A 12,748-nucleotide genomic window follows, 5' to 3' on the forward strand; every position below is an offset into this window, starting at 1 on the left:
AGAAGACAAAAAAAAAAAAGAGCAAGGGAAGCCGATTCCTGTAGTAGGGTCTCAGGGACCGCAGGCTCCAGCTGCCTGCACGTGGCTCGGCACCGTGGCAGCAGCTGCGGTCACAGGAGCGCCCCGCGCAGAGTGTGCTCCCCCAGCAAGAAGCACGTTCGCACCGAGGCCGCGGTAAAAACAGACGCACAGAACGCCTTCTCCACACGCGTGCAGGGACAGAAAACGTGGAAATCATGGAGACAGAGCCCGGAGCTGCCAGCCGCTGGGAAGGCAGGGTCTCTGCTGCTCAGCACTTATCTCTTAGACTCGGAAACTAGGCCGTGTACATGAAAGAACTGCTTTTCTTCTGCATCTGGGTGTGAGGACTGAGAACAGAAAATGCTTTTCTTCCCGACTGTGAGTGAGGTGTGTGTGCACACGTGAGTGCATCTGTGCACCCCATGGAGAGGACAAGCCCAAGGAAAAGCCCTCCTGGGGACAGTGACCCTGCATCACGTGCCAGCACACCCCACCCAGCCCTGGGCTGCTGCACCCGGCGGCCCCAGGGACCGTTCCCTCAGACCCGGGCCTTTCACTCACCTGGTCTCCCTGCCTCGATACCACCGTGCCCCCCGGGACATGGAGAAGAGTCACCCGGCCATCTAACAGCGAAGGGTCCTAAAAACAGAAACGTGGTGTCAACTCCAGGAATGGGTTTGAATGGAGGTGGCACCTGGGCACAAGAGGTGGCACAGGAGGCCCCGGGACACGGGCCCTCTGAGCTCCGCCCACCAGGATTGCCGGCGGATGCCAGGGCACGCTGCCGCCACTGATACCGAAGAGGTGAAGTGGGCACAGGACAGACAGAACATCAGTCCGCGGCACAGACAGTCAGCCTCGCAGCCCCACACCTTGCTCAGCGACTGGTGCCAGCACGACTGGCAAGGACTTGGGTGGTTTGCCCTTTTCCATTCTAGCTACACACACCAGGCCAGGAACACATAACGCGCCAGGCGTGCAGGACACGAGCGCCAGGAGGTAACCCCCACAGAAACCTGGGAACATTAGCTGTACAGAAATCACAGCTCACGGCGGCAGAACAAAACCACCGAGAAAGCTCGTGAGTCAGCGGTGAAGGACGGTTGGGAACTAAATCGTTAACAGACAGATGACTGCAGCCCTGGGCATCAAAAGCTGCTAATACCCCGAGACCTCCCATGAGCTGGCTTCCTGACCCCAGGAAACCACAGGGGGGCCACCCAGCCTCTTCGATAAAAGGGGGCTTTAGAGAAGAGACCGGAAGAACCCATCAGCAACCACAGGTGTAGCCCCTGCCACCCATGACATCTATGAGACAGCTGCAAGTTTGGACCCGATGAAACAGTCGAAAATATTAAAGAATTACTGTCACATTTTTAGTAGTACGGTGTTGTGGTTATGTTTTAAAATAGCGCATGTCTTAGAAATACAGAAAAATTTGCTAACATGATAACATGATGGGATTCGCTCTAGGGGTGTATATGCTGGGGTGGACACAGGGGTTGGGGGACCGGGAGGTACAGATGAAACAAGACAGACCACAAGTTGATCGATACTTCATTGGATAGTGGGTATTCACCTTCATTAGAGTTTTCCACATATCTTGCATATATTTATATTTTTCCATAATAAAAAGTTTTTTAAAAAGATGTAAGAAACAAGGTCTGAGTGGACCTTACTCAGAGCCTGATTTGTACAACAACAGGAACAAGAAAATATCAAAAACTACTCATGGACTTCTGGTTTCCAGTCCACACGTAAGGAGCTGGGAAGTCACCACTGTCCTACAAGTAACAAGCTGGATAAACTAAAAAAGCAGTAGCGCCTCTGAGAACCATCAGAGAAGTGCCATCACCGGCAAAGCGCTGCCTCCACACTGGAGACAGGCAGGTGCCCAAAGAGGTCCCCACTCACAGGGCAGAAACACCAAACCCACATGGCACCCACGTGGAAACCCATGTGGCACCCAGTGACCTGTGGGGAACCTGACTACAGTTGACAAACTAGGAGAGGCTCAGCAGATACCCCTGAGAACTCCAGGGGCACCCAGTTGTAGGGGCCCCATAACACTGGTTTTTACCTCCAGGAGCTCAACCAGGCTCTCACATAAATACTGGAGAAAACCCCCCTCGGGTCTCCAGCAGGAGAGACGACAGAACAACTATAAAATACCCGGCCCACTGAGACACAGAGAGCTGCTCCCAGGACCATAGAATGCCCCCCACCTTCCCACCAGTCACTAAAAGGGCATTTACAGCCGCTCTTGTAACCATTACATCATGTCCTCCTCTCAAGAAAAACTATTGATACAAGCCGTATCAAAAGGCAAAAAGCCAGTTTGAAGAGAGAGCCAGCATCCAAACCAGACTCAGACACAGCTGGGATGTTGGAATTCTCAGACCAGAATTTAAAATCACTATAACTCATATGCTAAGGGCTCTAATAGCTGAAGTAGAGATGGGCAATGCCAGCAGAGAGATGGAAACCCTGAGAAAGAACCAAAAAGAAATGCTAGAGACCAAAAGTGCTGTAACAGAGATAAAGGCTGCTTTTGACGGGCTCATTTGTAGGCTGGACACAGTGGGGAGCTCTGTGAGCTTGACGCTACATCAATACAGCTGAGAAGCAAAGAGAAAAAAGACCGATAAGCACAGGAGAATAAGATAGCCAAGGACACTGGGGAACTACAACGTGTAACATATGCATCAGCTGAGCAACAGGAGAAGAGAGAAAGGAAAAGAACAAATAGCTAAAGGAATAATGATTGACACGAACGCCAGACGCCAAGCCCAGGTCCAGGATGCTCAGAGGACAGACACCACGCAGAACAAACGCCAAAGAACTATGGCCAGGCCATCCTACTCGAAACACAGAAACCCCAAGAGGAATTAAAAAATCTTGAAAGAAGCCAAAGGCAAAAAACACTTTACCTGTAGTGGAACAGAGATAAAAATCACATCCAACTTCTCAAACCACGCAAGCAAGAGAGTGGAGCAAAGTACTAACAGTGTTGAGGGAAAACCCCTGTACCCTGTGAAATTACCTGTCAAAGTGAAGGATAAATAAAGTCTTTCTCAAATGAACGCAAACTGAGGGGTCTGTTGCCAGCAGACCTGCTGCGTGTGTGGGAAACGCTCAGGACGCTGTTCGAGGGAAGGAGAACGCTACAGGTCAGGCGGGGGCACACAGAGGCGGGGAGGGCACCGCACAAGGAGAAAGTGAAGGTCGAACAAAAACTTGAACTGTTCTTTTCTGACTTGATCTAACAGGTTAAGTTTGTTCAAAATAATAAAGCAGCAAGGCATCAGATTGCGTGTGCTTCTACGTAAGTGGAGCGTACAACAGTGATGACGCCAGAGAGGGGAGGAAGACTCGGGGTTACTTTCTTATCGTGAGGTCCTCGCACTACCCTCAAAGCGGTATAGTTCCGAAAGGAAAATTCTTTTTTCTGTACACTGAATACTTCTGACACCGCCCAGGGGTCTTTCCCCCACACCACGCCCTTCTCCAGCCGGGCGGCCTATGACTCGGCTCTGACACTGAGTTCCTGGAGTTGGCATCAGACCCCAGGGATCAAGGGCTCCGTCCCACAACATGAACGCCACTTCAGACGCTAATCGCAAGCAGAGAGTCCCCAGGTTACCCACGCTTCTATCTGACGTGGCTATGGATCAGAGTTCCCACACCCCCTCCTCAGGTTCAATAATATGCCAGGATGAGTCTTAACTCAGAGAGACACTCGGTTTACTGATTTAGTATTTAATAAAGGATATGATAAAGGACACACATAAACAGCTAGATGAAGAGGGACACAAGACAAGCTCTGGAAGGGTCCCAGGCACAGGAGCTCTGTCCCTGTGCAGCTGGGGTGCAGCCCCCTGCTGGTGTGGAAATGCTAATCAACCCAGAAACTCTCCACACCCCAAAGGTTTTATGGAAGTTTCATCATGTAGGGATGATAGATATTTGAACTTAATCTCCAGCCTCTGTCCTCCCCTGGAGGACGGAGATGGGGCTGAACGTTTCTAGTTTCTGACCATGGCTTCGTCGTTCTGGTGACCAGCCCGCATTCAGAAGCCCATGAAGCAATGCCTCACGTCCTGTCACCCAGGAAGGGAAGTCCCAAAGGATTCAGGAGCTGTCTGTCAGGAGCCTGGGGCAGAAACCAACAGACATGTATATATTTCTTGTTATTTGAAAGTGTACTTGCATTAGCTGTAAATGTATGTTGTAAACTGTACGGAGAGAAACCACTTAAAAAAAAAGTAAATAAAGAAGTATAACAGATAAACTAAGAAAAGGGAAAAAGAACCATAGCAAGCGCTCAATTATTAGGTTGGGGCAAAAGTAATTGTGGTTTTTGCAATTATTTTTAACCTTTAGAACCGCAATTATTTTTGCACCAAACTAATAAAACCACCAAAAACAGAAACCACCAAAAGTAGACAAAAATAGGAACAAAGAACAAGGGCCACAAAATAGAAAACAGTGAAAACACGGTAGGCATTAATCTGATTATATCCATAATCACTTTAAACCTCAATGGTCTATATACGCCAACTGAAAGACAAAGACTCAGAGCAGCTAAAGAAACAAGATGCAACTCTCTTGTCTACAAGAAACCACGTTAGATATAAAGACATACATGGGTTAAAAGTAGATGGATGGAGGAGGACATACCATGCGAACACTATGAAATTGAGCAACGTAAATTTCAGACAGAGCAGACTTCAGGAAGGGAATTATCAGGGATAAAGAAGGGCATCCCGTGATGATAAAGGGCTCAGCTGTCCAAGAAGACATAGCAATCTGGTACATAACATGTATGCACCTAACAACAGAGCATCAAAACATGTGAGGCAAACGCCGATAAAACTCGCAAGGAGCTACAGATGAACTGATTCCTATAGTGGGACACTTCAACACCCTTCTTCCATAAACGGACAGACAAGGCGTAAAATAAGCATGGATGGAGTTGAACTTAACCTCACCATTGATCTCTGGATATAACTGACACCTATAGACTAGTTCATACAAAAGCAGCAGAATAAACAGTCTTCTCCAGCTCACATGAACATTCAGCAAGTTAGACTATATTCTGGAACATAAACTGTATCTTCACAAATCTAAAACAATGAAATCATACAATATCTGCTCTCAGATCATGCAGATCTAGAATTAAACTAGCAGTCAGTACAGAAAGATAGCTGGAAAATCCCATAACATGGAGATTAAACAACACACACTTCTAAATAACACATGCGTCAAGGAAGAAATCTCAATGGAAATTTTAAAATATTTTGACCTAATGAAATGAAAACAAAACTTACAAAATTTGTGGAATACAGTAAAAACAGTGCTTAGAGGAAAATATATAGCATTTTCTGCAATAATTAGAGAAAAAGAAAGGTCTAACATCAACAATCTAAGCTTCCACCTTAGGAAAGCAGAAAAAGAAAAGCAAACTCAATCCAAAGTGAGCAGAAGAAAAAAATAATAAGAATTAGAGCAGAAATCAATTAGGCGGAAATTGATAAGACTGAAAACAGGAAATCAATAGAGAAAATCAACAAAACCAAAAGCTGGTTCTTTGAAAAGATCAACAAAATCAATAACCTCTAGCCAGGCAAATTAAGACTGAAAAAGAGAGGATACGAATTATTAATATCAAAAATGAAAGTGGGGACATCACTACAGATGTTGTGGACATTAAAATGATAATAAATATAACAAACAACTCTGCCCACCAGTGTGATAAATGAGATTAAATGAGCCAATTCCTTGAAAGACACAATCTGCCAAAACTCACACAAGGAGAGACCATCTGAATAGCTATTAAGAAATTGAATTAACAATCAATAACTTTTCAAAACAAAAAGCACCAGGCCCAGATGGGTTACTGGTGAATTCTACCAAATATTCAAGGAAGAAATTATACCAATTCTCCACAATCTCTTTCAGCGCACAGAAGCTGAGGGAACACTTCCTAACTCATCTATGAGGCCAGCATCACCCTAAAACCAGAACCAGACAAGACATTACAAGAAAAGAAAACCTCTGACCAATATGTCTCATTAACACAGAAGCAAAAATTCTCAACACAATATTAGCAAACCGAATCCAACAACGTGTGAAAAGAATTACAGACAAGGACCAAGTCCCTGCTAACGCAATAGGCAAGATAAGGAAACAAAATGTACATTGACTGGGAAGGAAAGACATAAAACTGCTTTTGTTCTCAGATGACAAGATGATCAGTCTATTCAGAATACCCGAAAGAATCCACCAGAACAAGTCCTGGAACTAATAAGCAATTACAGCAAGGTGGCAGGACACATGGTTACTACACAAAAATCAGTCACCTTCCCGTACACCCGCAACAAACAAATAGGATCTGAAATTTAAACCACAGTAACATTTACATTGGCACCCAAAAATGAGATACTGAAGCATAAGTCTAACAAAATATGTACAAGCTCTCTATGAGGAAAACTACAATACTCTGATGGATGAAATCAAAGAACTAAATAAACGGAGAGATGGTCCATGTTCATAGACAGGAAGACTCAACACTGTCAAGATGCTGGTTCTTCCCACCTTGACCTAGAGATTCAAGGCAACCCCAGTCAAACGGATCCCGAGGTTTACGTGGACGCAAAAGACACAGGAGAGCCAACACAGTACTGAAGAGAACTTGAGAGGGCCGATGCCACCCAACTTGGACACTTACACAAACTACAGTCATCAAGACAGCGTGGTATTGGGGGAAAGACAAACAGACCAATGGGACAGAGTAGAGAATCCAAAAATAGGTCCCAATAAATATAGTCAACTGGGGCCAGCCTGGTGGCTCAGGTGGTTGGAGCGCCGTGCTCCTAACGCTGAGGTTGTCAGTCAGATTCCCACATGCGCCAGTGAGCTGCGCCCTCTACAGCTAAGATTGTGAACAACAGCTCTCCCTGGAGCTGGGCTGCTGTGAGCAGCCGGAGGTTGTCCTGCTGCAGGCTGCCGTGAGCCGCCATGAGTGGCTAGAAACCATCATGAGCTGCCTTGGGCTGCTGTATGCCGCCGTGAGTGGCCAGCAGCCAGCGTGAGTGGCTGGCAACCATCGTGAGTGGCTGGCAGCCAGCAAGAGCTGCCGTGAGCTGCTGTTGAGTGGCCAACCGACAACTGGCGACTGACTGCCTCAGATGGGGAGAGCACAAGGCTCATGACACTAGCCTAGGCCAGGGAGCTGTGTCCTACACGACTAGACTGAGAAACAAGGGCTTGAACAGGAGTGGGGGGGAAGGGAAAGAAAGGGGGACAAAAATATGTACATATAGTCAACCGATTTTGACACAGGAGCAAAGGCAACAAAATGGGGGGAAAATAGCCTTTTCAACAAATGTTATCGGAACAACTGGACATTCACATGGGAAAAAAGATCTTGACACAGAATATATAACCTTCCAAAATATTAAGTCAAAATGATTCATAGGCTTAAATGTAAAATGCAAAACTATAAAATTCCTAAAAGTTAACGCAGGAGAAAATCTGCATGACCTTGGGTTCGGCAATGACTTTTTAAATAACAATATCAAAGGTACAATCCATGAGGGGGCGGCTGGATGGCTCAGTTGGTTAGAGCACAAGCTCTGAACAACAGGGTTGCCGGTTCGATTCCCACATGGGCCATTAAGCTGCGTCCTCCACAACTAGACTGAAGGACAAAGACTTCACTTGGAGCTGATGGGCCCTGGAGAAACACACTATTCCCCAATATTCCCCAATAAAATTAAAAAATAAATAAATAAACTTTTTTCTGCTCTGTGAGAGACACTGTCAAGAGACTGAAAAGACAAGCCATAGATTGGGAGAAAACTTTGCAAGAAACACACCTGATAAAGGACTATTATCCAAAATACATAAAGAACTCTTAATAGTCAACAATAAGAAAACAAACAACCTAGTTAAAAGATGGGGCTAAGACTTTAACGGACACCTCACTAAAGGAGCTCTACAGACGTGCAGGCGAACACATGAAAAGATGCCCCATCATGTGTCATCAGGACAACGCACATTAAACAACAATGCGACACCACTGCACACCTCCCAGCGGGGCCAGAATCGGGAACACTGACAGCACACGACACTGGGCCACGCAGAGCTGCAGGAGCTCCCAGGCACGTTGCTGGGGATGCACAGGGTGCCGCCAGGTTGGAAAGCAGCCTGCTGGTCTGTCACAAAACCAAGCACATGACTCAGCCACTGCGCCCCTCGGCATGACCCACACGTGGACACTTACAGCCTCTTTCCTCATGATCGCCGAAACTCGGAAGTAGCCGAGGGGCCCTCCAGCGGGTGATGGGTGAATAAACTGCCCAGACAGACAGTGGAGTTTACTCAGCACTAAAAAGACATGAGCTGTCACACAGGAAAAGACATGGAGGACCCTTAAAAGCACGTTGGTAAGTGAGAGAAGCCAATCTGAGACGGCTGCTGTGTGATTCCAACTGTATAACATTCTGGAAAAGGCAAAACTATGAGGACAGTAAAAAGGTCAGGGGCTGCCAGGGGGAGGGAGGAAGGGTGGCCAGGCGGAGAAGAGAGGGTTTTCAGGGCAGTGAAACTTCTCTGCATGACTCTATGATGGTGGGTACGTGTCATTGTACATTTGTCCAAGCCCACAGAATGACCAAGAGTGACCCTGTTGTCAAGTGTGGACTCGGGGTGACAATGCGTGTTTAGGCTCACTGACTGTAACCAACGTCCCACATGGTGGGGGTGGGGGTGACAGCAGAGGGGGTGTATGGGAAATTTTTATATTCTTCCCCATTTTGCCGTGAACCTAAAACTGCTCCAAAAAAATAAGCAGTTGTGGCAGGTAACAGGGAAGCCTGTTTTAAAGTGTAATAAATAGTGAAGAAAACAGTCATGATCCATTGAGGAAACATGACACTGCTGGGTGGATGATGAAACGAGGCCTTTTCAATGTCTGCGTGGGGAGTCACAGTGCGCTGATGGCTTCCCGCAGGGTCCTGAGCCTTTGGGGGGGTGACATGCCGTGTTTGGGGGTTTGGGGCCGAGCTGCAGAAAGAGCCACGAGTGGAATAATTGCTGGCTGGTGACAAGGACATGGTGTGCGGAATGCCGGGACCACTACGTTCTTACACGCTTTCCATAACGAACAGGAAGATAACAGATCAGTTCTAGACGAACCAATGACTGAATACAAAAGATTAACTAATAGAAATAAGTTTCTTTAAAATTATTTAAATGGAACTGAGAAAATGTGAACTACAATAATCTGAACATTTTATTAATGGATGGAATAAATAAAAAACATTTAACAATTAACAAATAAAAAACATTGTAAGCACAGTTGAAGAATTCTGACGTCCAGCTCTGGGACAGCTTGGTGGCTCACAAAACCTCACGCCCTGAGCATGAACATACAGAGATCTCAGTCTGCTGGGAACCCCAGGCTGCTGGCCGAAGCCAACAGAAACCCCTTCTGTGGGACGGTCACATCACCTCCAGTCCCACGGACATCTGCACACAGCAGCTATGAAGGGATGGGCGCAGCCAGACCTGACTGTGAGCAGGCCGAGGAGGAGGCCAGGATGGCCCCCAGAGTGACCGACGCCACAGCAGCACCCCAGAAACAGTAAAAAAACACGAAGGGCAGACGGGACATTGAGCAAGGACTCTGAACTACAAGGAGCGGCAGGGTCTGCAGACGGCCAGCACTCCGGAATCGCAGACACAGACGAAGGTCGGGAAGGTGGGCTTAGACCAGATGGAAACCGTGACACGAGAACTGCTGCTGGGCTGAAATAACACATCTGTGAACAACTAAAGACACTCACGAAAGGGGCTCACAGACCTGCTCCCAACACTGGCCAGAACCATGGGACGAGCGTGTTGGAAGCGAAGGCATATTTCGAGGGGGACTCAGGGCAATGTGTCTTTTACTATAAGACACTGTTTTTATTTAAACATTCACTGTATTGTTGGATCAGTATAGTCAGTATAGAAAGACTTTTTAAGTGGAAAACACAGGAGAAAGGGGAAGACACCTAAGGACAAGTGAGCAGACAGCACTTGAGTCTCTGAAGAGAAGTGAGAAAATGAGCAGAGGCCATATTTGAGGAGCTAGGAGTTCAGAAAGCAGACTGAAGAGGACCACAGGGTTTCATGCAAGACAAATAAAAAGAAATCCACAGGCAGTTCTGCGATAATGACACTGCAGAAATCCCAACACAAACAAAATGTGCGCAGAGCAGCAAGAGGAAAGAAAGCGTCATTTCCAGAGGAAAGACCCGTAGGACCTCGCAGCAGTGCCACCGGACGGGGTGAGGGCAGTGCTGTGGCCAGCAGCTCACCCACCAGACGCCTCAGAGGGAAGTCAGTCCAGGCAACTTGTGTCCTCTGAGAGCCGACAGCCCGGCCAGTGGCTCCCAGCACGGGGACCAAGGTGCAGGGGTTTCTGGCTCCTTCCGCCTTTGTCCCCAGTGCTGGCCCAAAAGCTGACCCAGTCGGGATGCGGCGCTGTGCCATGGGCGCAGGTGACAAAAACTCCACAAAAAGCCTCCTTTTCTGACGAGGGGCCAGGAAGGAGGCTCCTGAGAGCTGGGAGGGGCAGGAAGCCCGTCTTCTCTCCTTGGGTGGGCTGGGTGGCCCAGCCGGGAGCTGAACTGCGGGGGCAGGGCAGGTACCAAACAGTGAGAAACAGAGGAGGGCCCAGACAGAGCGCTGGTGACAAAGGCACAAGCAGCAGGGAGGTCGGTCTGTGACCTCCGAGAGTGCCCACTGGTCCCTGAAACACCGACAACCCACGTCCCATCCTGCATGAACATTCATTCCATCTGCACTGAAACCTCAAAGGCAAAGCAACACAATTTCTCAACAACAATACAGAAAAACAGTGTGAAGCCAAAGCAGGAAATGCTCCGTCCCCAAGTCCCCAAGGCATGAAGAGCACCAATCATGAAGGAAGAGACCCAGAAGCCTGGTGCACAGAGTCAGGGACTTCTGCCCACCAGACTGGGCTGGAAGGCAGAGGGGCGAGCCCCAGGGGTGTCACGTGCAAGACCTGTGATCAGCACGGGCCCCTACCCAGAAAGTACCAGGAAACCCTCAAGTCAGAAGGGCCCGAGGGCCCCACCGCTGCCCCCACAACAGGCGCACACTGGAGACGCGGCTCCGCCCGCGCTCACGACTCTAACTTCACTCAGCGTCACACTCGACACCGCCGCTCACCTGAATCGGCAAAGCCCGCGCGTGTGGAAGGGGATACAGACACACGTGACCAGGAGAGTGATCCCCACATGTGCATTCACACACGGGCCCCAGGACCGAGGACAATGACAGCGGCTCCAGCCCGGTAGCAACGGGCCGTGGGCTCAGAGGAAACACAGGGTGAGTCCGGGAAGCCGCCTGAGGCCGAGCAGCGGCCTCCCCACAAGAACAGGGCTGTGAGCGCAGGGCACACAGCTGGGTCTGACCAGGAGACTGCACGGACTCAAGCCCTCCTGAACAGAAACTACTCCCAGCTTTGCAAATGTGAGTGGAAATGGGATTCAGACGTGCGTGTGATGGGGACCCAACCGGGAGCAGTGTCACGTGAACCCTCACCAGCATCCTGGCTAGTGTCCCAGGGACCATCCCTGGCCGCGTCTGCCGCACCTGTGCAGCAGGAGGACACTCTCGAGCCCCACCCAGAGGGGGTCCTGTCCCAGCAGTGGCTGTGACCACATGAAAAAAGTGGGTGGCATGAGGTCCAGCGCCTGGGGAGAGTCCGACGCCCGCCCACCTGTGCCCACCTGTGCAGAGGCCACCGGCCGTGCAGAAGGCGGGCTGGGGCACTTACGTCCAGCCTCATCAGCGTGAGCAGGTCCCGCTTGGCTGCTCTGAAGATGGTGTCTGTCTTCCTGCTGGTGACAGTGTCGTCCAAGTCGCTCTCTAAGTAGTGGAAGACCGCGGAGGGCGTCTCTGCAACCACCACGCTCTTCTTGGACTTGAGAGCAGGCAGCGTGATTGATCAGAAGGGAAGTGGCAGGGAAAGGATGTGGGGCCAAGGGAGGGAGAGTGGAAGGCAGGGGTGAGGGGCGCTGCCTACCTTGCCGGTCACGGCACTCCCAGGGCGCTCATCTCCCTGCAGGAGGACCCTGGCGCGGTCACAGGCCATGCTGAGGTCTGAGGTGGCACCTGCTGTGCTCCCTACAAACGGAGGGGAGACTGAGGACACGGTGCTGGCAGCGGGCGGCTGAGCACCGAGACCTAAGCAGCGTGGTCACTGAGCATGAGGCTCGGGTCCCTGGCGTGAAGCCACAGCACTGTCCCATCTTTTAAACACCTTAGGTGCCAGCATTAGCGAGCCTCTGGACCAGATGCGACATGTCCTGCAGGACTCCCAGCTCGGGGGCTGTGCATGTGTCCCAGGCCATCACGCGAGCACTGTGCCGGCCGCGCCCAACCACCCAGCTCCCAGGCTTGTCCCACAATGTGCACTAGCAGGACAGTGGCTGGAGCTGCCCCGCGAAGTCGGGACAGGCTCCCTGAGGAAGCTCCAGGCCCCGCCGCGGGCCCTGTCAGGCTGCGGGGGCGGCACCATATGACCCAGGCACTTGGGACCTCAGCCTGAAGCGGTGGGAACGGTGCTCCCGGGCAAGGGGACAGTGCGCAGACCGCACTCCGTCCCCTAAGAGACAGAGGAGCCACGTGTGACCTACATCAGCTACGG

General features: G+C 49.8%; 1 protein-coding gene across 4 annotated transcripts in view; it reads right to left on the reverse strand.

The window, feature by feature from the left end:
* The window catches only part of PNPLA7 (patatin like phospholipase domain containing 7), a 67,028-nt gene that overhangs the window by 32,343 nt on the left and 21,937 nt on the right, over positions 1-12,748 (reverse strand). For all 4 annotated transcript variants that reach the window (XM_033123150.1, XM_033123149.1, XM_033123147.1 and 1 more), the window contains exons 14-16: positions 12,125-12,225; positions 11,876-12,022; positions 583-660 (exon numbers count right to left, since the gene is read on the reverse strand). In XM_033123150.1, coding sequence (XP_032979041.1) covers positions 583-660; positions 11,876-12,022; positions 12,125-12,225 — 326 coding nt within the window. The remainder of the gene's footprint in view (positions 1-582; positions 661-11,875; positions 12,023-12,124; positions 12,226-12,748) is intronic.

This window comes from Rhinolophus ferrumequinum, chromosome 12 (genome assembly GCF_004115265.2).
Source record: "Rhinolophus ferrumequinum isolate MPI-CBG mRhiFer1 chromosome 12, mRhiFer1_v1.p, whole genome shotgun sequence".
Taxonomy (NCBI): domain Eukaryota; kingdom Metazoa; phylum Chordata; class Mammalia; order Chiroptera; family Rhinolophidae; genus Rhinolophus; species Rhinolophus ferrumequinum.